The 27420-nt window shown below is 42.8% G+C and overlaps 1 protein-coding gene across 1 annotated transcript in view; it reads left to right on the forward strand.

Moving 5' to 3' along the window:
• Window positions 1-27420, forward strand: part of LOC126456185 (pyruvate kinase PKLR-like) — a 151393-nt gene that overhangs the window by 118414 nt on the left and 5559 nt on the right. Inside the window, exon 7 of the mRNA XM_050091939.1 lies at window positions 24381-24547. Within this exon, the coding sequence (XP_049947896.1) occupies window positions 24381-24547 (167 nt within the window). The remainder of the gene's footprint in view (window positions 1-24380; window positions 24548-27420) is intronic.

Genomic DNA, 27420 nt, shown 5'->3' on the forward strand with positions numbered 1-27420 from the left:
TAACGCTGACTACAAAATTGCGGCCAAATGTCTCTTAGACAACAGCAAGATAGCATTAAAGAAGGCCATTAGCCCGTGACAGCCGTGTGCAGCGCCTGGCAGAAGAATTTTCAACGCCATCTACAGCTGCAGGGACATCACAACGCGTGCTGCAACCACCAGAACGGCTGCAGCAGTAATATCTGCTACCTCCCCGAGGCTTTCGACAGGATCAGTCACCAGTGCCTACCGTAAACGCTGACAAGGCTCAGAATTGGCCGCAAATTCAACCAAATTATATAAAAAAAAACATCTTAACTAACGCCACATCAAAAATAACTACATATGAATGGACTTTCAAACGGAGTTAGTGAGTCAAGATTGTCCGCTACCCGTGGACTGCTTTGTGGCAGCACTTGACCCAATCCTGCAGACACTGGCAGCCAGTATAGACGGCTGCAAAGTGGGATCACAAACGGTCAAGTCTATGGAATACGCCAATGGTGTGGGAATTTTCGTAAATGGTGAACAGGACATCGACAAAATTAGGCAAATTATGAAAATATCCGAAAACTCATCAGGTGCAAAGATACACTACTGGCCATTAAAATTGCTACACCAAGAAGAAGTGCAGATGATAAACAGGCATTCATTGGACAAATATATTATATTAGAATTGACATGTGATTACATTTTCACGCCATTTGGGTGCATAGATCATGAGAAATCCGTACCCAGAACAACCACCTCTGGCCGTAATAACGGCCTTGATACGCCTGGGCATTGAGTCAAACAGAGCTTGGATGTCGTGTACAAGTACAGCCGCCCATGCAGCTTCAACACGATACTACAGTTCATCAAGAGTAGTGACTGGCGTATTGTGACGAGCAGTTACTCGGCCACCATTGACCAGACGCTTTCAATTGGTGAGTGATCTGGAGAATGTGCTGGCCAGGGCAGCAGTAGAACGTTTTCTGTATCCAGAAAGGCCCGTACATGACGTGCAACATGCGGTCGTACATTATCCTGCTGAAATGTAGGGTTTCACAGGGATCGAATGAAGGGTAGAGCCACGGGTCGTAGCACATCTGAAACGTAACGTCCACTGTCCAAAGTGCCGTCAATGCGAACAAGAGGTGAGCGAGACGTGGAACGAATGGCACCCCATACCATCACGCCGGGTGATACGCCAGTATGGCGATGACGAATACACGCTTCCAATGTGCGTTCACCGCGATGTCGCCAAACACGGATGCGACCATCATGATGCTGTAAGCAGAACCTGGATTCATCCGAAAAAATGACGTTTTGCCATTCGTGCACCCAGGTTCGTCGTTGAGTACACCATCGCAGGCGCTCCTGTCTGTGATGCAGCGTGAAGGGTAACCGCAGCCATGGTCTCCGAGCTGATAGTCCATGCTGCTGCCAACGTTGTCGAACTGTTCGTGCAGATGGTTGTTGTCTTGCAAACGTCCCCATCTGTTGACTCAGGGATCGAGACGTGGCTGCACGATCCGTTACAGCCATGCGGATAAGATGCCTGTCATGTCGACTGCTAGTAATACGAGACCGTTGGGATCCAGCACGACGTTCCGTATCACCCTCTTGAACCCACCTATTCCATATTCTGCTAACAGTCATTGGATCTCGACCAACGCGAGCAACAATGTCGCGATACGATAAACCGCATTCGTGGTAGGCTACCCGACCTTTAAGACACTCGTAAACGTGATGGTACGCATTTCTCCTCCTTACACGAGGCATCACAACAACGTTTCACCGGGCAACGCCGGTCAACTGTTGTTTGTGTATGAGAAATCCGTTGGAAACTTTCCTCATGTCAGGACGTTGTAGGTGTCGCCACAGGCGCCAACCTTGTGTGAATGCTCTGAAAAGCTAATCATTTGCATATCACAGCTTCTTCTCCCTGTCGGTTAAACTTCGCGTCTGTAGCACGTCATCTTCGTGGTGTAGCAATTTTAATGGCCAGTAGTGTATCTGAAAGCATAAAGGCATTTACATTTCACTGGGAGATAGCCTACAATATGCATAATATGAATGTAAGTAGATAAACATTTTTTTATGTAAATTATTTGAACAGTGAAAAAGTCAGAGTTATTTGGCTTAAAAAGTAATTTTCGATGTTTTTGGCAGCACGAAAACAAGATACACAGGGTAAAGCAAACAGGTGCTCGCTATTGCGTTCTAGATATTGTTTAATGCATATTATCGATCAATTTAATGAGTATGCTCTGAAATGTTTGGATGACACTTTTTATATTCTTTCAGTTCTCAGGAGTGTAAAGAATTATATCTACATCTACATCTATACTCCGCGAGCCACCTTACGGTGTGTGGCGGAGGGTACTTATTGTACGACTATCTGATCCCCCCTTCCCTGTTCCATTCACGAATTGTGCGTGGGAAGAACGACTGCTTGTAAGTCTCCGTATTTGCTCTAATTTCTCGGATCTTTTCGTTGTGATCATTACGCGAGATATATGTGGGCGGTAGTAATATGTTGCCCATCTCTTCCCGGAATGTGCTCTCTCGTATTTTCGATAATAAACCTCTCCGTATTGCGTAACGCCTTTCTTGAAGTGTCCGCCACTGGAGCTTGTTCAGCATCTCCGTAACGCTCTCGCGCTGACTAAATGTCCCCATGACGAATCGCGCTGCTTTTCGCTGGATCATGTCTATCTCTTCTATTAATCCAACCTGGTAAGGGTCCCATACTGATGAGCAATACTCAAGAATCGGACGAACAAGCGTTTTGTAAGCTACTTCTTTCGTCGATGAGTCACATTTTCTTAGAATTCTTCCTATGAATCTCAACCTGGCGCCTGCTTTTCCCACTATTTGTTTTATGTGATCATTCCACTTCAGATCGCTCCGGATAGTAACTCGTAAGTATTTTACGGTCGTTACCGCTTCCAATGATTTACCACCTATGGCATAATCGTACTGGAATGGATTTCTGCCCCTATGTATGCGCATTATATTACATTTATCTACGTTTAGGGAAAGCTGCCAGCTGTCGCACCATGCATTAATCCTCTGCAGGTCCTCCTGGAGTACGTACGAGTCTTCTGATGTTGCTACTTTCTTGTAGACAACCGTGTCATCTGCAAATAGCCTCACGGAGCTACCGATGTTGTCAACTAAGTCATTTATGTATATTGTAAACAATAAAGGTCCTATCACGCTTCCCTGCGGTACTCCCGAAATTACCTCTACATCTGCAGATTTTGAACCGTTAAGAATGACATGTTGTGTTCTTTCTTCTAGGAAATCCTGAATCCAATCACAAACCTGGTCCGATATTCCGTAAGCTCGTATTTTTTTCACTAAACGTAAGTGCGGAACCGTATCAAATGCCTTCCTGAAGTCCAGGAATACGGCATCAATCTCCTCGCCAGTGTCTACGGCACTGTGAATTTCTTGGGCAAATAGGGCGAGCTGAGTTTCACATGATCTCTGTTTGCGGAATCCATGTTGGTTATGATGAAGGAGATTTGTATTATCTAAGAACGTCATAATACGAGAACACAAAACATGTTCCATTATTCTACAACAGATTGACGTAAGCGAAATAGGCCTATAATTATTCGCATCTGATTTATGACCCTTCTTGAAAATGGGAACGACCTGCGCTTTCTTCCAGTCGCTAGGTACTTTACGTTCTTCCAGCGATCTACGATAAATTGCTGATAGAAAGGGGGCAAGTTCTTTAGCATAATCACTGTAGAATCTTAAGGGTATCTCGTCTGGTCCGGATGCTTTTCCGCTACTAAGTGATAGCAGTTGTTTTTCAATTCCGATATCGTTTATTTCAATATTTTCCATTTTGGTGTCCGTGCGACGGCTGAAGTCAGGGACCGTGTTACGATTTTCCGCAGTGAAACAGTTTCGGAACACTGAATTCAGTATTTCTGCCTTTCTTCGGTCGTCCTCTGTTTCGGTGCCATCGTGGTCAACGAGTGACTGAATAGGGGATTTAGATCCGCTTACCGATTTTACATATGACCAAAACTTTTTAGGGTTCTTGTTTAGATTGTTTGCCAATGTTTTATGTTCGAATTCGTTGAATGCTTCTCTCATTGCTCTCTTTACGCTCTTTTTCGCTTCGTTTAGCTTTTCCTTATCAGCTATGATTCGACTACTCTTAAACCTATGATGAAGCTTTCTTTGTTTCCGTAGTACCTTTCGTACATGATTGTTATACCACGGTGGATCTTTCCCCTCGCTTTGGACCTTAGTCGGTACGAACTTATCTAAGGCGTACTGGACGATGTTTCTGAATTTTTTCCATTTTTGTTCCACATCCTCTTCCTCAGAAATGAACGTTTGATGGTGGTCACTCAGATATTCTGCGATTTGTGCCCTATCACTCTTGTTAAGCAAATATATTTTCCTTCCTTTCTTGGCATTTCTTATTACACTTGTAGTCATTGATGCAACCACTGACTTATGATCACTGATACCCTCTTCCACATTCACGGAGTCGAAAATTCCGGTCTATTTGTTGCTATGAGGTCTAAAACGTTAGCTTCACGAGTTGGTTCTCTAACTATCTGCTCGAAGTAATTCTCGGACAAGGCAGTCAGGATAATGTCACAAGAGTCTCTGTCCCTGGCTCCAGTTCTGATTGTGTGACTATCCCATTCTATACCTGGTAGATTGAAGTCTCCCCCTATTACAATAGTATGATCACGAAACTTCTTCACGACGTTCTGCAGGTTCTCTCTGAGGCGCTCAACTACTACGGTTGCTGATGCAGGTGGTCTATAGAAGCATCCGACTATCATATCTGACCCACCTTTGATACTTAACTTAACCCAGATTATTTCACATTCGCATTCGCTAATAACTTCACTGGATATTATTGAATTCTTTACTGCTATAAATACTCCTCCACCATTGGCGTTTATCCTATCCTTGCGGTATATATTCCATTCTGTGTCTAGGATTTCGTTACTGTTCACTTCCGGTTTTAACCAACTTTCCGCTCCTAATACTATATGCGCACTATTTCCTTCAATAAGAGATACTAATTCAGGAACCTTGCCCTGGATACTCCTGCAGTTTACCAATATTACGTTAACTTTTCCTGTTTTTGGTCTCTGAGGACGGACGTTCTTTATCAACGATGATAATGTCCTCTCTGGTAAGCCGTCAGGTATTTTATCGTTTCGCCCGAGGGGGGGTCCCTCTAACCTAAAAAAACCCCCGTGTGCACGCCACACGTACTCTGCTACCCTAGTAGCTGCTTCCGGTGTGTAGTGCACGCCTGACCTGTCTAGGGGGGCCCTACAGTTCTCCACCCAATAACGGAGGTCGATGAATTTGCAACCATTATAGTCGCAGAGTCGTCTGAGCCTCTGGTTTAGACCCTCCACACGGCTCCAAACCAGAGGACCGCGATCGACTCTGGGCACTATGCTGCAGATATTAAGCTCAGCTTGCACTCCGCGTGCGATGCTGGTTGTCTTCACCAAATCAGCCAGCCGCCGGAAGGAACCAAGGATGGCCTCAGAACCCAAGCGGCAGGCGTCATTCGTTCCGACATGTGCTACTATCTGCAACCGGTCACACCCAGTGCGTTCAATAGCTGCCGGAAGGGCCTCCTCCACATTACGGACGAGACCCCCCGGCAAGCACACCGAGTGCACACTGGCATTCTTCCCCGACCTACCCGCTATTTTCCTGAGGGGCTCCATAACCCGCCTAACGTTGGAGCTCCCTATAACTAATAGGCCCGCCCTCTGTGACTGTCGGGACCTTGCCGGAGAATCACGCAACCTTTGACAAGAATGTCCACTACCAATTCCCTTTTTGTCACTGGTAAACACTATTATTCTTGCTTGTTCCTATTTTCTCTATTTTTTCGTGAGAAGGGTAGACTCTTATAACGTCGCGTTCACGATTCAGATGCCAACTTACACAGCAGATAGCTCTCACATCACACAATGTTTTGGCGCTGACGTGTAAACGAAAATGGCCACTCGACACATGCGAGGCTCATCAGTACAGGAATAAGCCGTAAATTCACTTGTCTTGACTAGTCAATTGGGACAAGAAAGTCGATCGTGTAACAGGGGGTTAAGCGGAGAAGAGCAGTGTCCTCCAGCGAGACAGGGCAGACAGATTAGCGATATACCTGCAAGCGGTCGATGGGTGGCTGGGAGGGAGAGAACAGGTGCGCCCTGCGCCTTCTGTCCTCGTTCTGTGGGGGGGCAGGCGCCCTCCGTGTGGCGCTGGATGCCTCCCCGCTTCCGCCGCGATAGGCGCCGGCGTCTCGTGCGCTGGCTACTTCTCACCTGATGAGACCACTTTGCCCCCTCGCCCTCTGTCCCTTTCCGCAATGTTCCTGTCGTTGTTACAGCTACCGTATTTCCTCCAGCCGAAAGTGCGACGTAATGATTCTGCAAACCGAAGTGGGGTTTACACAAGGTCCAATCATGCTGCTGACACCGGTTATGAAACGTACGCTCTGAGTAGATGTGTGTATGTGTGTGTGTGTGTGTGTGTGTATGTGTGTATGTACGTAACCTCCGTGTTGGCTCTATCACTCAACGTCAATGTTACCCTTTTGCTAATTCTTGTAGGTAAGTACGGTCGCCATTCTAAAAGTTATCATGTTCCAGCTGTTCTGCACCACGGCCGTGTACGAATTTTCGTCGGACTTCTTCCTGCAGGATGGTGCTGAAAGAAAACTCTTCACTACTGAGGACTACAGAAATAATCAGTTTACTCCTTCCTTCACTGAATCTTCTATATTTGAACTACTCAGGTCAAACAAATGACAGATCTATTTTATAGTAATGTACAGAGTAATGACATTCACGCAACTCAACATACATTGAAGCATTTCAAGCAACGTCTACCATCAGAGTACGTCAGTTCAAAGACAGTCTTCATTTGCTCTGGCCTTTGACGATGTCTGTGATCCTCTTGCTCCGAGGCATTCACCGCGCCTTCCATGGGTACCGTCAAAGCACCACTCGTAATCCACAATCAGTGGCCCTTTCCGTAATTAGTTGCGTGTTTGGTCGCCGCATGTCCGTATATTGTCCGCACCGCCAGCACATATATATACTAAAGTGCGCGTCATTTGTGTTGGCGGCCGAGTTTAGGTTCGTTCTGCGCATCTGACGTCACAAAACACAGTTAGCCAATGAACAGAGAACGACGTTGCCAGATCTCGACTGCAGTGCAGAGCATGGACGAGTGTCTTCAGTTTTAGAAACGTTCAGTCATAAATAAAGTAATAGAACAAAAGGAATGTCTTGATAGCAGACTTTCTTTTATAGAAAGTTTGGAAAAGCATTCTTTATACCAATTGCTTCATATTCTATTAATTAATTAAACCAAACAAGCAATAAGACTCCTAATTCAGGTGATAGCAAGGAAAGGTGTTTGTATCAATCTCACGAACCACTTTTTCGCAATAAAGAACAGCGGTAATTGTTTATTTCCTATTGTACTTCGACGAAGTGTGAGTAATTCATAGTCATACCAACAGTGTTTGTCAGTATTTTGGTTAGATTCCTCATGGCGTTCTGTAGTCAGTCGAGCTGGGTTAGTGTAACGGTTAAGGTGTTGGGATTCTATGTGAAAGGTTACGGGTTCAAACCTTGTGTGCTGCTTAATATTTTCATTATTTAAAAACAATATCGAAGTGCCTTACTTCACGAATTATATTCGCTTGAATGCAATTTTTTGAAATTTCTTGTGCTTTGTCTCTTCATTAACCCTTTCGCTGCTGCAGACACGTGCTCCCCGCATTCCGCACTGTGCGCGATTTTGTCATCACTGCACTGCTCGCCTGTGCAGACACATAGTGTTCCCTCTGCTTTGACACACTTATGATTCCATTTCACAAAAACTATTTGGCCCAAAAATTTGATTTTTACACGTCTTCTTGACTGATACCTTCCCCCATAAATGACTTAATTTTGTTTCGATGTTCAACGCAGTTATTATGCAGCATTACATGTAGTAAACCATTGTACGAAATTTTGAAGAGTTTGCAGAGGTAGAAGTCCATAGCGTATACTTTCCGTATGGTCGATTTTAGTTGCCACAATGTTGAGAATGAAATGTGGACAAGATACCCAAATTTCACATAAAATTTACTGTATAAGAATATCTCATTTAATTTAAGTACCACATAGGTGTCGTATGTAATATTGAGAAATATTCCGTCTTTTGCGACTGTAATAAAAGTTTTATTTACACCGGACGCGTTTGGCTTTATTTTAAAGCACTTTAATCAATGAAAGGTATGGCACATACACAATGGTACTCATGTTCTCTTCCTTGTTTTTGTTCCACAGTCGCAGTTTTACCAATGGTACTGAAATATATTCCTCTTCTGCAACTGTAATAAGCGACTTATTTAGACCAGACGCCTTTCTCTCTTTTGAAGCATCTTCAGTGGACAGTATTTTGTCTCCTCCATTGCCAAGTTACCTTTTGTAGTTTTGTGCTGCGGTAACACAATATTCAACGTTTGTGTTGGCTGATCAGTGTTTTAGCAAATAAATGATGTTCGTGTGTGTCACACACAAAAATTATATTTGACATAGCTCAGAGCACTTCACTGATAGACGGTATATTCAAGTCCTAATGTTTTTGTAAGTCCACAGTTTTGTTTAATGTATTTTGTCTACTTGCTTTTGATTGATTGAAGTGCTTTAAAATAAAGCCAAACGTGCTCAGTGTAAATAAAACTTTTGTTACAGTCGCGAAAGATGGAATGTTCTCATGGACATCCCGTTACATTACACACTATAATAGTAGGGCTTGTCTATTCATGTCAGTAAGCGGGACACATAGGCTTGTCTACGTCTTGCCTGCAGAGAAACGACACCTATGTGGTACTTAAATGAGCTATTGTTATACAGTAAATTTTATATGAAATTTAGGTATCTTGTCTACATTTCATTCTCAACATTGTGGCAACTAAAATCGACCATACGGAAAGTATACGCTATGGACTTTTACCTCTGCAAACTCTTCAAAATTTCGTGCAATGGTTTACTGTGTTTAATGCTGCATAATAACTGCGTTGAACATCGCAACAAAATTGTCATATATGGGGGGAAGGTATCAGTCAAGAAGACATGTAAAAATCTAATTTTTGGGCCAAATAGTTTTTGTGGAATCGAATGATAAAAGTGTCAAAGCAGTCGGAACACGATGTGTCTGCACAGGCGAGCAGTGCAGTGACAAAATCGCGCACAGCGCGGAATGCAGGGAGCACGTCTTTGTAGCAGCGAAAGGGTTAATGCGGCCGTGGTGGCTTTACTTCATGAACTGCGCGCTCCCCCCTAAACGTAAGCTTGCGAACTATGCTATACTATGGCGCTGCTTCTATTGGCGCGTGCGTCGTGTGCAACTGGCAACGCAGCAATCTCCTGCGCCTGGGCGGGCATGCGCGAGCCGCCAAGATAAAAGAATTCAACTATAGGGTTCCCACAGTGGATGTTTTTGGCTACAGTAAGAAATCACAGTTGAACATGATGTTCTCATGGACATCCCGTTACATTACACACTATAATAGTAGGGCTTGTCTATTCATGTCGGTAAGCGGGACACATAGGCTTATCTACGTCTTGTTTGCAGAAAAACTGTACTAAGCTTCGGACGTACAGACTATATAAACTCTGCAGGTATCGTTAGATTTCGCCGTACTGTGAAAAGCCAGATCCTGGTTTTGGTTTGGAGTCTATAATCTTGGTCGACTTTGTATTGAATTGTGAAACACATTTTCTGTGCCACAGGACAGTTGTCGAACTATTGTGATGACCCTGCGGCTCATTCAGTGTTGCTGGTATGCAGCTGACTATTAAAATTGCAACTGTAGCCCTGTCACATGGTGCTTTTCCCGGGACAAAATGTCCATAGTTTATTTCTCAGTCGTTCTATATACATATATTTTTAGGGTGCTGAATCTGAATGTCTAGATTGCTGCCTTGTAGGAGATCGACTTCACAACGAAAACCGCAAAAAACCTCGAATCTGTCACACTTTTTACAATTTTTCGCATGTATCTCGAAAACTATATGACTTTCAAAGATAGCCACTCTCAATAAAATTAAAATTGCAAAAGTGTGCCGGAAACTGAACAGTCAAATTTGATTTTCTGACCAGCCGCATCGGCGTCAAAGCACGCTGAAAAGCAGCGACTGTTTGGGCTTTTTACGATAACATCGAAAACTCTGACTCCCACTCCCTACAACTCGAAAAATCTACATGTTATAAACGAAAACCCGCATACTACGTGAAATTACATTCCATTCCATTCCGTACAAGAGACTTGTGTGCGTTAGTTCTTCTCATAAGGGGGGAGGGAGCAATGCGAAAATTGCGAAAAATCACTTCTGCGCCGTCCAGCCAAACTACCCCTCCCAGCCACTGCCTCTTGTCGGCGGTATACTTTCCGTGTACGACGCTTGAAAGAGGTAATTGTAAATTATTTGATGGAAAAGCATGTTTTCATCAAACATCAACAAATCATATTTACAACATGTTAGGTGCACGACACTGAATAGAAACATGGACATGTGCAATAAAATGAGTAGATGTCGAGCTCAGGACTGGGTCATCACTTCAAATAGGTTCTCCACCTGGAAAAGAAAGAAGAAATTTAGTGGCAGAGTATAGATGCAAAAGACAGATAAGTTATATAGTAAACAATCGATGATTGAAGAAATACCTGTACCGATCACATGAGTACTGTTTTTTACTGGTCTTGAGAGAAGACACGCCACTGTCGCACTTTAACTACACTGCCGGTCGGATTAATATTCATGTTTTAGGTCATGATCTCCGCGTTCCCCAGTACTATATTTGGTACGTGTGTTTTATGACCTTTTTTACATGAGAAAATTGAGGACAGAATGTTCATATAACTGGATGTGTAGCCTATAGGGAACTTGTACCCAAGGGGCCATAGAGGGAGAAAGATGGATTGTGGGCCATAAATGTGTGTCCAGCAACCGGACTGTGCGAGTGATTCGGGGAAGCAGCACTCTGAATTGTACCTGCAGAGGGCCTTCACTCCATGGTACTCCATTCTTTCCACTTAGGGCCGGAGCAGGAGGGTGCCAGTTCGCAAAACATTTTACCTGGGCCAGGCGACAGACCGTCACCAAGGCGGCCAGTTGGCGGAAAGTGGGTGGGGGAAGCCATTTAAGAGAGACTGTTGTAATCTGAGCTTTTCTGCAAACGGTAGGATGATCATGAAACTATGCGCGTTCTTTTGTTAGAAGCTGAGACGATACGATCAGAATGACTGGTGTATTTGTTTAGTGGAGGCAAGACTGTAACTCCCTTGACGCCAGGAAGGCGTCAGGTTCTTTTAGCGAGCGGCAAAAACATATATTTCGTGGGCGCGACTGCCTGGAAAGCTTAACAGCCTTCTTTCTGGAATTGGAAATGGTCGACTGCAAAGAATAGATCTCTCCATAAATGAGGGACTGTGGTCCCGACTAGGTAACATTTCTTGTTTTTTTGTTTTTTGTTTTTTGTCGAAACATGGCCGTGCTTACCGTGAAAATGACGCCTCGCTAGTCTAAAATCTTCTTTTTACAGGCAACAGAAATTTTGAGTCGCTAATTGGCTCCTCTCAGGATATACAAAGCAGAGGTTTGCTCCCCCAACGTGGGAACCCCGGTGCTGTTTCTGGATTGGCTACCACACTAGCAGATCAGTCAAGAGGGGAGATTCAATGAGTGGAGGCTAGTTCGATTGGTTTGTACACCGTGGAGGTGATTTTTTTTCTGCTAGTTCGGCTTCTGTATGAGGCCTGGTGGAAAGTGATTGTGATTCTTTGTTTTCTTCGTCTTCTGATCCTCCTCTGGTGGATAACTTCAGGTCTTTCCCTAGTATATGACACTTGGGGTATGCAACTTGTGGTGGACTAAGAGGCAGTGGCATTTTCCAATTGTACCGACATTGGTACTGCATATCATGTCGGACATACCCCGTGTGTCACGAGGGTGAACTCCTTTGTCCTGAGTCAGCCATCTGACGTTTGACAATTCCAGCATGCGCCGTCGTGTCTGTGAGTCAAATTGGTTGGCCAGATCAGCGAAGGGGTGCGCCTCACACTAAAATCTGCTGGAATTTCAGGGCTCTGACAGGGAAGTTTATCTCGTTCTAATAATCGGAACCCTAGTCCGCGTAGTTTGCAAGTTTTTGTGGATGCGTCAGAACGTTACAGCTGCCGCCGCGCTCCACCCCTTCCCCAAAGCGTGCTGTTTTCTGCTGCCGCCTGAATCAGGGTGACAGGCTAAAGTATTGCTGCGCCGGCCTAGGGTTGTTAAATGACATTCACAGTTCCCTGTTTTCCGTGAACCATATTTTGTCGTGCACTTGGTCATAGTTTATTCCATTTGAACAGAATTGGACCTCACAATGGATTCATGTATACAAAGTCAGATTTCGTTGTTAGAGGCATTAATTCAGGGGATAGTTTGTGTAGTTTCCACCCGAAAAAAATACTTTGCCAAACAGACACCATTCATTTTCTGATTTATGTTTGTCATGTTTTTTGTAAGATCTATCAGCTCGATTGAAGTTATAAAAGGATTAATAAGAACTTATCATTATTTTTGTAAATTTAAATCGCCACTGTTCTCTTCGTATTCCTGCAACCATTAACTGTTTTAATTTTACTGTAATGATAGATGGATACACCAGAAATTCAAAATTCAGTCGTATGAAATTAGTTAATTTGATGATTAATTTGAGTCCTGAAAGCGACCACAGACACAGGCAACAAAAATGCCATGAGTAAATTTACTAATTTCATATATAAAAATTAATGGCGTAGCTCACGCTTTGAAGATTGTTAAGAAGATAATATTTTTCTTTATGTAAAGGTAATATCATTTAGCATCACTTGTTGAAACAGGCGACCCCTTGCAGTCTCCTTTTGGCTGTTGGTGGCCCAGGCAATATTTCTTGGGCACTAAAAGGTCGAGGTGACGGATCGTTTGGCTGTAGGGCGCAAAAAGTATTATTCGTAATTTTAGCTTTGCTCCCTCCCCCATTATGAGACACGTTACAGACGCCTCTTGTACGGAATATAATGCACTTAACGCATGGTGTAGGTGATTTTGTTGATAACGTGTAGAATGTGTTTTCAATTGTAGCGTCTGGGAGTGGGCGTTTTTGACGTTTTTGCAAAAGGGCCATAAAGCCGCTGATTTACAGCACTCTCCAGCGGTGGTACCGCTCATCAGAAAATCAAACGTGACTTGTGAATTTTGTAAGAAATGTTGTCTTCTTTAATTCTGTTTAAAGTGTACATCTCTGGGAACAGCATAGTTCTCAAGATACATGCGAGAAACTGAAAAAAGTGCAACAAGTCTGAAGTGTCTTGGGTTTCTCGTTTGTGACGGCGACTTACTACAAGGCAGCACACTTGAAACTGGGATACAGCACTCCAAAAAATATACAGAACCGTGTAGAAATATACTGCCGCTGATTTAAACACTAATTGACTGGACTACTTCAGGGAGATTAGCAAATGAAATTACACTTCTTGTGCGTTTACTGTGCAGTAGGAAAAATGCATGATTAAGCTTGAAGCTGATTTGTAAGTGTACGGGATGCGAAATTTAGTACACAGCGTTGCCACCTCTGCAGCACAATAGCTCTAAAATCGAACTGAACTGAGCTTGGATTATAGATGCGGGAATGTCATTCCAAGCTTCTTCACTCTTATCCAGAATTCATCAATCGTAGTGTCCGGCGAGTTTTCAGCGAGTGAGAGATCTGGAGAACTTGCTGGACAGAGCAGCGCCCCTCTGTGTCGAGGTAGGTCACGACAGTACGGGCAACGTGCAATCTCGTTGAAAGTTAACATAGCAGGGACATCTGACACAGCCACTTAATGTGTCAGAAATTTAAAACTGCTGCCCATTCGAACCACAGGAGATCGTGTTGTGTGCTCAGTGGCAACACATACCACCACACAGAGATGCTGGACCACATGCTGATGACGAAAGCTGTCTGACAGCGTTTACTATCTTGGAGCCCCCACACACGAATATGTCCATCGTTATACTTCTGCAGAACCAGGACAAGATACTGGTGCCCAGTATTATTACTGGTCGGTTCGTCTCTCTGCTGCCACATCAATGGGAATTGCACTGATGGCCACTGTGCTGACAGTCCAGTCGTCGTCGCGCTGTACCTGTGACTATTTGTCTTGCCATGAAAAAGCCCACTCTCTGAATTCAAGTACGTAACGTGGCTTTATGATCCTGCACGACCGAGCATACAACACATCTGCCCTTTCAGGCGCTAGTCACATGGGCAATTGAGATGCTACGTCGCATTGAGTATGGCTCTCCAGTCGATTCCCCGTTCACATGACGGTCGCAGGAACCTGACCAGCGAGAACAGTAAGATCTCGGAAACTTAAGTCATTGTCCCCACATACTACAATACTGCGATTTTTGAATTCCGACCCATGCTGGTAGCCGTTTCTGCTTCTTACACGAGGCAATGAGACGAACACAGCTGATACTTTTTTCAAAGTCAACAAGTATAGTGAAAGGGATTCATGAAACGTTTCTGGCAGATTAAAACTGTGTGCCGGACCGAGACTCGAACTCGGGACATTTGCCTTAATCTGCCAGAAAAGTTTCATAACAGCGCACACTCCGATGCAGAGTGAAAATCTCATTCTGGAAAGGGATTCATGAAGATCACCTGGGCATTAAAGACAGGGGGGAACATGTTTTTTTTTTTTTAAAGAAGGGTGTGTGAACACCACGGACCTCAGCGCATGCTCTGCAAAATGCTCCCTTGCTGGCCACAAGGTTGGTAAGGAGTTCTTGGGCAGGCTGTTCAGTTCCTCCATCGGCACGCTTGACAGCGAGTGGATGGTCGTTGGCGCATGCGGACGTACTACAGTACGTCTCCCAATGCATCCCATACGCTCCTCGATGGGATTTAAGTCGGGAGAACGGGCAGGACAGTCCATTCGCCAAATATTCTTTCGTCCTGGGAACTTCTCCATCCGCTCTGTTCGATACAGTCGTGCATTGTCATCCACGTAAGTGAAGCCAGGGTCGAACGCACTCCTGAAAAAAATCACGTGGCGAAAATGTGCAGTGTCACAATACCGGAGTCAACTGTTTTCAAACATTTGGATGTCAGTACGCCCATGCAACAACTACACCATAACACCGGGACTACCAAAGCGATAACGTTCCACAACGGTCCTGGGTGGAACCTGTGTTCGTACCTCTCACCATACGGGAATGCACCCAGCATTATAGTATATTTGTAGCTTCTTCACTTCGTAACGATTCTTCAAGCTGCGGGACAGATCGCGTATCTTTCAATGTCTGCCGATGCTGGTTTTTCAGCATTTCCGTAAAGCACTCCAGTGGGTAGAACTATCATCTTTGTATACATCCAGTATCCTCTTTCGTCTTATTTGGCACAGGTCAAACAAACTTGAGCAATATTGTATTTCCACTCAAGGATTTGGAGAAACCTAAGAGAACAAAAATGTGAATGGCGAGACTGGAACTTGAACTTAAACGACACAAAATCCTTTCCAATTCTATGCCTGAACAACGTCGTTGCGTCACCTGGAGAACAATACTAGAGGTTTCTTTCTTGGCTGGTCGCTCAGGTTGACAGGTGTAGCGGACGATGTTCGGGACTAAGCAAATTTCTATTCCCAATGTCGATATTTTCACAAATAGTTGATATAAATAAAATAAAAAAGCTAGCATACTTCCCCTACTTTTTAACGTATTATTAGGTCGCTTTCTTGTCTGTTCGGTACAAATTTTGTAATCGATTTTAAACTAACTTTCAAACGAGCTAGAGACTTGAAATTTTCAATATTGGTCATAACTGGATGACAATGCAGTATTAACTCACTTTCGTGTCTGGTGTGTCGTGGAGGGTACTTTGTTTACAACGTTTCTATTAGGTCGATTTTTGGCTGTTTGATATAATTTTAGCAATTGATTTTAAAGTAACTTCCTTATGAAACTTTCATCATAGGTAAGAAATAAATGACAACACAATGTTATATATGAAGTCTTCACGGGTTGTCAGCCGAGTACCATCATCGTCTCGTAGCAACGTTTCGATGGAATGCGTCTCCATCATCTTCAGGCATCTTCGCTACGATACTACTCGGCTGACAACCCGTGAAGACTTCATATACTAAATTCGCCGAGAAAGCCTGCACTCGCGTATGATACAATGTTAATTCGTTTTCGTGTCTGGTATGTTTTTCTGTCTGTTGCTCAGTAGAAATTTTGCATTTGAATTAAAAGTAACTTCCCGATATAACTTTCAACATTCTCAGAACCGAATGGCAGTGCAATATTAATTCGCTATCGTGTCTGGTGTGTGGCGGTGGATTTTTGGCTTTCCGTCTATCTATCTGTCTGTCTGTCTGTCTGTTTGGTACAAATTTTGCAATGTATTTTAAAGTAACTTCCCAATGAGCTAGAGACCTCAAATTTTCAGCACAGCTCAGAACCGGATGAAAACGTAATTTTAACTTGCATTCTTATCTAGGGTGTGGCGGAATGTATCTTGTGTCCCACTGCCATTTCCCGCCCTTCCTATTCCAGTCACGAATGTTTAGCTCTTAGAACAATTGCTGGTTAGCTTGCGTGTGTGAATCTTTCTAATTTTTCTTATACATTTACGTATATACTCTGAGAATCACTGTGAAGGGCAAGGCAGAGGATATGTCCAACTGTACCAGCTATTATGGCTTTTCCCATTTCATTCCCGTATGGAGAGTAGAGAAAACGGTTGTTTAAATGCCTCTGTGTGTGCTGTAATTAATTTAATCTGTATGGCCTCTTTGCGTGATATACGTTGGAGGAATATATTGTTTGACTCACGTAAAGAGAAACTGAATTAACTCTTAAATTTAGCACCTGTCTCTGTTGTTATGTTTGAAGTCGATTGAAAAATTGCACACACACAAGACTAAACGACAGAAGTTAATTGCATAAATAAAATTGTTTTTGACATAACACGCTTTTAAAACGGACTAAAAAGTATAAAACAAGTTGTCTTACGACAATACATAGTCCTAACCTCATATAGATAGTCTTGAAAATTAGTGGTTATGAACTTTTAATAGCTATAACAATACTTGTAAAACGTAAAACAAAAAACCTGTGTTGCATACTATGGATAATTGATGCATGAATAGATCACCTGTCAGTAACACTTTTAATGCACTTCAAATGATATGGAGTGTTGTAAGATTTTTCTAATTCTCCACACTCCTTATTATTATCTGTTGCATAAGCCCTCGTTTTCCGTTTTCACAAGCACAGATTTTCAGAACTATCTGTATGACGTTAGAAATCTGTGTGGGGCTAGGAGAACTTATTTTAGAGTTTTTCGTCCGTTTTAAGAATATGTTACATTAAAAAGATTATTTTTCCATAATGTCATACGTTCTCATTTTTTGGGATAACTCACCAAGGCAAGATAAAGTTTTTTAAATCCAAAAGTGTGAAACTCGAATTATTTGTGATGTCAACTCAAAAACGTCCTGCAAAAGGACTGTGAATTCTAACTTCCGAATATATTTAATCTTTAATGAAATCTGTAAAAAGAATTATCTTCATAAATATTTAAAATCTCTTGCTTTGGTTCAGAGAGGAGCCCATAAATTAACAATACGCCTTGAAAGTAATTTGACAACAACTATAAAAAGCTGAACTACTAATACAGTTCAGTTTAAGAGGAGCCGAAAGAATTTGCTGATGCCTAGCTCCTTCTACTTCATCAACGAATTTCATAGTAGAACTAATTGATGTGTACACACACACACACACACACACACACACACACACACACACACACAGACACACACACTTATGGGTGTAATATACTTTTTCAGGATAAAATTCAGCTATCAGTTGCAACTATATTTTTATTGTACCTGACTGGTTTCTACAAATTAATGTCACCTTCAAAGGCTTAGTATCGGTTTAGCAGCTGTCAATATCTTTTTTATAGAAGCATAATGCCATGGAATGTCCAGCTGACGACTCAATCTTATCCTACAGAGTGTGGTAATAATGAAACTTTCGCTACCTGAGAGGGCCTCCATGAAAAACGAGTTGCTGTAGGACAGTGAAACTGTGTGGAAACATTTGCACAGACAAGCGGAGGAAAAATAACAAACTATTGAAAGAAACTCGTCTTAGTTTCCATATGAAAGGGTAACATTTGTTAACTGCGCACCTTATTTACGTTCCAGGTGTTATATGTACAGGAATGGAAGATGAATTGGTTCCAATAAGTGTACAGTGGCCTCTTAAAACGTTCATTACTAATTATATTGTTGTGGATTTATTAACAAGATGTTGACATGGGTGACTACTCCAGAATTTTTCCAGTTTTATTAACTGACAATATGCTCTTTTATCACCAAATTTTTACACGCAGACGTAATTTCTCAACATATAATGGTTTACGGGATTCCAAGTACATTGTTTTTTTGCGAAAAAATAGTTATGTATTAAACAATATTACCAGCATCACAGTTTTATCATATGATCAGACGCTATTTTATAACCAGATTTTATACGTTGACGTAATTTCACCACAAATAACGGTTTATTGACTTCCAAGTACTATCGTTCTTTTGTAGAACAGGTCTGTGTTACGAGTATGATTAGCTTTTTGCTGGCAATTTATAGTAAAATTTGTACTGGCGCCACTTTCAGGCGACAGCAACCTGATTATCTTTACCAGCTGCGATCGACATACTACGACGTCTCCATGGCAACGGAGTTCGTAGATAGCAAGTCCAACCTAGAATAGTGCGCCGTTGTTCTACTAAATTTCGTATTATTCAGAATACAGCGTAATTACTGTATAATTATCATAGATGGTAATTATTTTACATAAATCCATTTGTTTATTCTATACCTACATTCTATTAATTAAATAGTCGATGCTATGGGTATATTATACTGGTTAAATAAATTATTTCCGCCAGATGGTACTACAAGAAATAGCAGAAATAATTTTTTAGAATAATTGAATTACATTTACTCAGTATTTTTAACAAACTGTCCTGTGGACATAATTTTTTTATGATCATTCACTTTTAGGTAAACTGTATCTTCAACTAATACGTGTTTTGTGTAAATCGTTCGTCATTGGCTACCATTGATGTCATATAGCACAACCATGCCCTCACCAGATCTACGAGGGGTGTTTTTTTTTAAGTAAGCACCGTTTTGGAATTAAAAAAGACGTGCTAAGATATCTCAATAATTTTATTTTTACATGAAAGCCTGTACCTTAATCTACGCACTGACGCAATTACAGTTTGATTATTCCTTGTTTACGTTGTGTTATGAGTGTTCTAGGTGCCTCCGATGATCGTGAGTCCCACCAACTGTGAAGTACGGGCTGTTATAAGATTTCTTAGTGCTAAGGGCCTAAAAGCGATGATATTCATCGTGAGATCTGTGAAGTTTACGGAGAAAACATTATGAGTGATGGAATGGTAAGAAAGTGGGTGAGAGCATTTAAAGATGGCCGCACAAATGTGCATGATGAACAACGGAGTGGGCGTCCTTCGGTCTTTAATGAAAGTTTGGTGCAGGGAGTGGACAATAAGGTGAGAGAAAACAGATGCTTTACGATTTCCTCCTTGCGACATGACTTTCCTAATGTTTCTCGTAGTGTTTTGTATGGCACTGTGACCGAGCACTTGAATTACCGAAAATTGCGCGCACGTTGGGTACCGAAAATGTTGACGGATGTGCACAAAACCAAACGTTAAGACAGTTCATTGACTTCCCTTGAGCGGTACTACAACGACTGTGATGATTTCTTAAGGCAAATTGTTACAGGCGATGAAACATGGGTGGCCTACGTCACACCAGAATCAAAGCAACAGTCCAAGGAAGTTGAGCAAGGGCATTGTTTTGCTGCAAGACAATACCCGTCCGCATGTGGCGAATCAAGCCTAAGATCTCATCACAACTTTTCGATGGGAAACTCTAGATCATCCTCCGTACAGCCCCTATCTTGCGCCCAGTGACTACCATCTGTTCCTGCACCTGGGCGGTCAGCGTCTTCAAGACGATGACGAAGTCAAAACAGTGGTGATGCAGTGGTTAACAAGTCAGGTGGCAGACTTCTATAAAGAGGGTATTCAAAAACTGGTACAACGTTATGACAAGTGCCTAAATATTGACGGGAATTATGTAGAAAAGTAGATTAAGGTACAGACTGTCATGTAAAAATAAAATTACTGAGATATATTAGCACGTATTTTTTAAATTTCGAAACGGTACTTACTTAAAAAAACACGCCTCGTATATAACGCAATGACGCCTAGCCAACAGCAGCAATTTCAGCGACTGAGTTCTACTGACTGTTCTGGACATCATCAACTTCAGCTGATGGTAACGGCTCTTCGATTTTAATAAATATAAATTACTTTATTTTAAGTCACTGACTTTTTTATGTAACTAGTATGATTTCTAACCTTGGCAATGTTATTATGAAGATGGCCTAAGACCAGGCCGAAACCGGTTATTTCAAATAAAACAACTATTGCTATCTAGACTGTTATTCACTAATTTTGTATAACAATGAATGAACACACTGCAGTCATCTATATATATATTCGCAGTCTGGTATATGGAACTCGCAAAGTAGTGGAGGGGTGGTTTAGCGATGATACAGAAATTGAGAAGCATGCAGCTGCGTCACTGGTTGGCATTGAAATTACAAGTAGGTCGCACTATCAACTGTGGATTACAGTACATCGACGGTGTCTTTTCCATCCCATACATCCACCGATATACTGTTGATTCCCGTATAATGATTGACTGACACCAATTGTTTGAGATGGAGAGTGTCTTGGTGGGAGTAACACCCCCCAGGGATTGCCAGCACCGAAAGAGTGATCGCGTACATGGCTCCAATATGAGAGATCAATGCTCTAGTGTCTTTGAAACAGAACACCGAGACATCTGCGAGCCAGTCACTATGAGATTAAATGTAGAAGTCATCAGCTATGGGCAGCTGTCTGGAAGTGCTCCACAGTGCTGCTTGCTCTTCCAGTTTCCATGTGTTGCGATGTCCTCCACATATTTGTCAATAACAAACACCACCTCCATCTTTTTATTTCAACAATCCTGTGTGTTGTGGGACCAGCATAGTCCAGCTTTCTATCAAAGCTAATGGATCAAAACATGTTAATGTCGATTTAGCCCCTGACACAGACGTTGAAGTCATGGGAGAAAAACAAAATGTTTGGCTGTCTACGCAGCAGTAGTCATACCTTGCTTCGCTATGTTATAGAAAAAAACAATGTATCAAACCCCTTATGAAACAATTTAACCGTCGATATAGTGTTCCTCCATTACAGGCAGCAAAATTTTACCCAGATCTATGGAAACAACTTTTATCACTGCCTACCTACTCCAATGGACCGATAGACGTATTTTTAGAGGTTATGTCTTCGTCTTGCTGTCACGTCTTCGTATGAAGCATCTGTCCGACGATTTGAATTCACAATAGCCAGTTTTATGGCGCTATAAGTTCGCTGATTTGAAAAAAAAAAAAGTGTATGTGTCCTGAAGATGGCAAAATGAATTACCAAAACTGACTGCTTTCAGAATAAAATAAAATATATTAAAGTATACGGCTGTTGGTAGAGTTTATTGACATTGAAAAATATGTACCAGCCGATGTCCCTGGCGGTGGTGGACCAACAGAGACATATGGTCGATGTCAACACGCAGAGTGTATTTGTTTCCCTGATGTATTGGAAGAGAGAGATGCAGTAAAATCTTACAGAGTTCTCCACTGGGTAACTTTAGCCAAGGTTTTATTGTTCGTAGTTTGACCCCACTGGTTGTTACAAAAATAACGAGAGGAGAGAGAGAGACACACTGTGCTGTCAATGAAGACCCGGTCGCCATTACTGTCGTATTTCTGGCGTGGTAGTCATAGGAACGACATAAATGAGATTAGGACATATACAGAGTGATAATTATAGACCGTGATTCGATATCGATGAATTGTGGGTGCTGTGCTTCTTAATTTCTATGTACTGTCCGCATATACTCTACATGTGTCTGAATTTCCTCCTGTACATTAGTATGCTATTTTTCTCGTTTTTATAGCTCTCTACCTGTCAGCCTTCTAACTAATGGAACAGTTCTGTTGGAACGTGATGGAATTTCAAGAGAAATAGCAGTGGTCTGTAAGTTGGAGGGGGACTCATTGACATCAGTTGCCGGCCGAAGTGGCCGTGCGGTTCTAGGCGCTACAGTCTGGAGCCGAGCGACCGCTACGGTCGCAGGTTAGAATCCTGCCTCGGGCATGGATGTGTGTAATGTCCTTAGGTTAGTTAGGTTTAATTAGTTCTAAGTTCTAAGCGACTGATGACCTCAGAAGTTAAGTTGCATAGTGCTCAGAGCCATTTGAACCATTTTTTTGAAATCAGTTGGATTCAAATGCTATATATCGTAGATTGAAAGATTCGCGAGAATACGACAGGTAAGCGATACCTTGATCAAAGGGGAGTTGAGAGGTGAGTTCTATACCGTTTCTTCTAAGCATTGTGGGCGAATATATTACAACCTCTCACTTACGTCTCGTGAAGTGACTCCACTGGGAAAATTAGGGGCTAATACGAAGGTTTCTACAGAGAGACAATCAGCAGCAGAAGTTTCGTGTTTTGCTTTCTCGATAAATAAGCGACAACATTATTACGTGAGTATTGTGTGCCTGTAAATGGATCGACCGACATCTCAGCAGGTAGACTAAATTTTCATTTACATCTATCTAATTACTTTACAAACCATAGTACAGTGTTTAGTGGAGGGTGCCCGGAACCACTACTAGTCATTCCCTTTCCTATTCCACTCGTAAATAGAGCAAGGGGAAAAGACTACCTATGTGTCTCCCTATGAGCGTTAATTTCTCGAATCTCATCTTCAACATCCTAATGCGAAATGCAAAAGGGTTCTTTGAAAATGACATCGTCTTCCCTCCAGGGATTCCCATTAGAGTTAACGAAGCACCCGCCCACTAATTTTGCAGGAGCCAATAGGAACGCTTCTATAGGGCTGAATTCTGAGGGAAACCTAGGTCTGCATACTCTCACATGGGAAGAGGAGGGGATGGGTAAGGGGCCCCATGTGCCTGCTGGGGAAAACCCGTGACGTCATCAGGGGTGTGGGGGCGATTAATTAATTAATTTGCTGTCAGTTTGATATACAGTGGCGTACAATAATTGGTAAAGGAGCTGTCTATCAAAACAGAACAATAGGTTAAAAGGGAATTATAAATTTGGCAACAATGCAGAGCGGGGTGACACCGCCATTCCATCTTGAATCAATTTGACAACAATGTAGAATGGAGTGATATGAAGTTTACCTCACTACTTATGTAATTATCTTTTGCACCTGCTCGTTAGACAACGATTGTCCTTTAGTACGTTTCCTGGAGAGAGGATTTGCAGCTCCCTGTCCAACATGGATGATGAACTATAATGCTTGACACCTGTTTCAGTATCAGTTTCACTTGTTAAGCATGTGTTATCATCAGTGCATCCCTCATGTACGTTTTCTGCACAGTCGGGCGTGTACGACACCACACACTCCACTGACTTATCTTGCAGAAACGCTAATATTTCGTCTGCAACTTCTTTCTGACTCTGCGAAATTCCTTGGTTTCCTTTATGACGAAATGTCAACTTCGGCAACTGTTGTAGATGTACAGGTAATGCAAAGTTTGCTTTGTTTATCGTTGCCATTGCTCTGCTTTGTGTCAACAGGACTAGGTCGGTATCACCGCTGTGAGTTACTTGTGGACTACGCAGTTCAATTACGCTCCACAGCCTCATGCTATCCTCTGCACTGGATATCTACAGCCCCATCCACTGTTCCCATTAGCAGCCAGTATTATGGTTGGATGCTGGACAGTACGTGCTGCGTTGAATGCTGTAAACACCATTGGCCTTTTGTGACCTCGCACTCAAAGGATTCCCTGTTAGAAGCAGATTTTTTATTTTATTTTTATTTTGTATTTTTTACTTTCTAACGTAGACTATGTCCTTCCTCAGCGTTCAGGCTATCTTCATACAAAATTTCATCGAAATCGGTCAGTAATTTAGTCGTGAACGCTTAACGGACAGAGTTACTTTTGCATTTGTAATGTAAGTACTGATTCTACATGCATGACGACCATTTCATTTTGGATCTGTGGAAGGAACTCCAGTATATCTCTTTCTTTTCTTTCTTTGCAAAAATTTATTATGTATTCTCGTTTCGTGCCAAGTTCTCAATCTTCTCACCACGGAACTATGGAACAAGAAATACGCCTAATGTAATCAGGTGGAGGCGCGTGTGAGTGCGGCGGTGCGGCTGCTGAGAAACCGGGAGATAGCCAAGCCGGAGGACAGGGTGGTGCTGCAGTACCCCAGCCACGCGGGCAACTCCTACTGCGACGCCATCGCCGTCTTCGGGGTGAGCGAGCCCTGGACCTTCCACGAAAGAAGCAGGTCAGCAGTTCTCCACCTGGGTTCGCTGACAATCTGTGTCGGCGACGCTGCAACAGACATGTTAGTCCCCGACGGGCTGGTGCGTCTAATACACTCATACCTCACAGACAGGAGTTTCAACACTGACGTGCAGGGAAAACAATCAACACCTCAACACGACACGGTATACACGCGGGAGTACCCCAGGGAAGCATCCTAGGGCCCCTGCTGTTTAACCTCTACATAAACGATCTCCCAACCACACACAACACAACGATGGCAATCTACGCGGATGACACAACCATCCTCGCGCAAGATTGGAAACCATCAAACATTACGTCACGCCTACAGACTGCACTCAGAGTGGCTGAGCCTTGGGTGGAGAAATGGCGTGTTAGAGTAAACGTCGACAAGTGCGAAGCCGTTCTGTTCACTAGAAGACCGAAGCAACTGCGCAAACACCGATACTGCAGACCAATAACTCTACATGCACGCCCAATACGTTTCCGTGAGAAAGTCAAATACCTTTGTGTCTGGCTGGACCGGAAATTACTCTGGGGGGACCACATACAGCGCATGACCAACCGAGCTAGCGCGAGGCTCAAACAGCTCTACCCTATGCTCAACAGGCGTAGCATACTGAACAGAACGGTATCGAGGTCCATGTACATGACACTTATTCGACCCCTGATGACGTACGCAGCTCCTGTCTGGGGATACGATGCGCCTACACGCTGCGCCGTCTGCAGCTCATACAAAACAAAGTACTCAAAATCATAAGCAATGCTCTACGATACACACGCATCGCGGACCTTCACTGGGAATACCGACTTGAGACTCTCAAGGAGGTAATCCACAAACTCACCACAAGACTGTACAGAAACTCCAGACATTCGCAGAACCCGTTTATTCTGAATCTGGGGAACTACGACCACAACCGTAGATGGGAACATAAAAGACCAGAAGACCAAAAGACATACTTGTAAGGACCTAATATCTATGGCCAAGCACACGCAAACACAACGGTACACGTGAGCCCCTGTTAATCAGACACCATTACTGGATATCCAGCTGGAATACACTGCCGAATAACTGGCACCACGCAGGGAAGCCGTACCGTACACTGCATGCAGAAAAGCTTCACACATCCCCCACACAGTGAGATGATCTATGGCCGATCTCCCACTACTGTATAACGATCTTAATTGTTCCAGGAATGTAGCGGCTGCAGCAACTGGGATACATCGTCATCGCTTACCACGGTAATGATGCATGATACCCATACTAACAAACCCAACCTTGCATGAACTATCGCAGCTAGTAAGCCACTACTGCTCTTACTACCCATCCCATTGTCGCAGATGTTTGTTTCCCAAGGCACGAGCCTTGGCACTTTTTTCCCTCTGCTCTTCAAATTGCTACCCTCACTCGCGTTTCGTCCACTATCTATCACCTGATGGACCGTGTTAATGCGTAGTCTTACCCAGACGCACGGATAACATCACAGCCCAGCATCCTGTGATCCATTTACTAGATAACTAACATGTTGACGGAGGTGACAGTAGAACTTTTGGTTTGGTCACCACGTTGGTACGGGTGTGGAGGGGCCCCATTTCTATAAAAAATTTAGCTACAATACAGCAGGTCAGCAACTGGAAGCAGTTAATTCCATAAATTATCTGGGGGTTATAAACACAAAATCAAATAGGGGGAATGCAGGAGTAGGTTTAATAATGAATAGGAAAATAGGAATGCGGGTAAGCTACTACAAACAGCATAGTGAACGCATTATTGTGGCCAAGATAGATACGAAGCCCACACCTACTACAGTAGTACAAGTTTATATGCCAACTAGCTCTGCAGATGACGAAGAAATTGAAGAAATGTATGATGAAATAAAAGAAATTATTCAGATTGTGAAGGGAGACGAAAATTTAATAGTCATGGGTGACTGGAATTCGAGTGTAGGAAAAGGGAGAGAAGGAAACATAGTAGGTGAATATGGATTGGGGGACAGAAATGAAAGAGGAAGCCGCCTGGTAGAATTTTGCACAGAGCACAACATAATCATAACTAACACTTGGTTTAAGAATCATGAAAGAAGGTTGTATACATGGAAGAACCCTGGAGATACTAAAAGGTATCAGATAGATTATATAATGGTAAGACAGAGATTTAGGAACCAGGTTTTAAATTGTAAGACATTTCCAGGGGCAGATGTGGACTCTGACCACAATCTATTGGTTATGACCTGTAGATTAAAACTGAAGAAACTGCAAAAAGGTGGGAATTTAAGGAGATGGGACCTGGATAAACTAAAAGAACCAGAGGTTGTACAGAGATTCAGGGAGAGCATAAGGGAGCAATTGACAGGAATGGGGGAAATAAATACAGTAGAAGAAGAATGGGTAGCTTTGAGGGATGAAGTAGTGAAGGCAGCAGAGGATCAAGTAGGTAAAAAGACGAGGGCTAGTAGAAATCCTTGGGTAACAGAAGAAATATTGAATTTAATTGATGAAAGGAGAAAATATAAAAATTCAGTAAGTGAAACAGGCAAAAAGGAATACAAACGTCTCAAAAATGAGATCGACAGGAAGTGCAAAACGGCTAAGCAGGGATGGCTAGAGGACAAATGTAAGGATGTAGAGGCCTATCTCACTAGGGGTAAGATAGATACCGCCTACAGGAAAATTAAAGAGACCTTTGGAGATAAGAGAACGACTTGTATGAATATCAAGAGCTCAGATGGAAACCCAGTGCTAAGCAAGGAAGGGAAAGCAGAAAGGTGGAAGGAGTATATAGAGGGTCTATACAAGGGCGATGTACTTGAGGACAATATTATGGAAATGGAAGAGGATGTAGATGAAGATGAAATGGGAGATACGATACTGCGT

The sequence above is a fragment of the Schistocerca serialis genome, chromosome 2, assembly GCF_023864345.2.
Source record: "Schistocerca serialis cubense isolate TAMUIC-IGC-003099 chromosome 2, iqSchSeri2.2, whole genome shotgun sequence".
Classification (NCBI taxonomy): Eukaryota; Metazoa; Arthropoda; class Insecta; order Orthoptera; family Acrididae; genus Schistocerca; species Schistocerca serialis.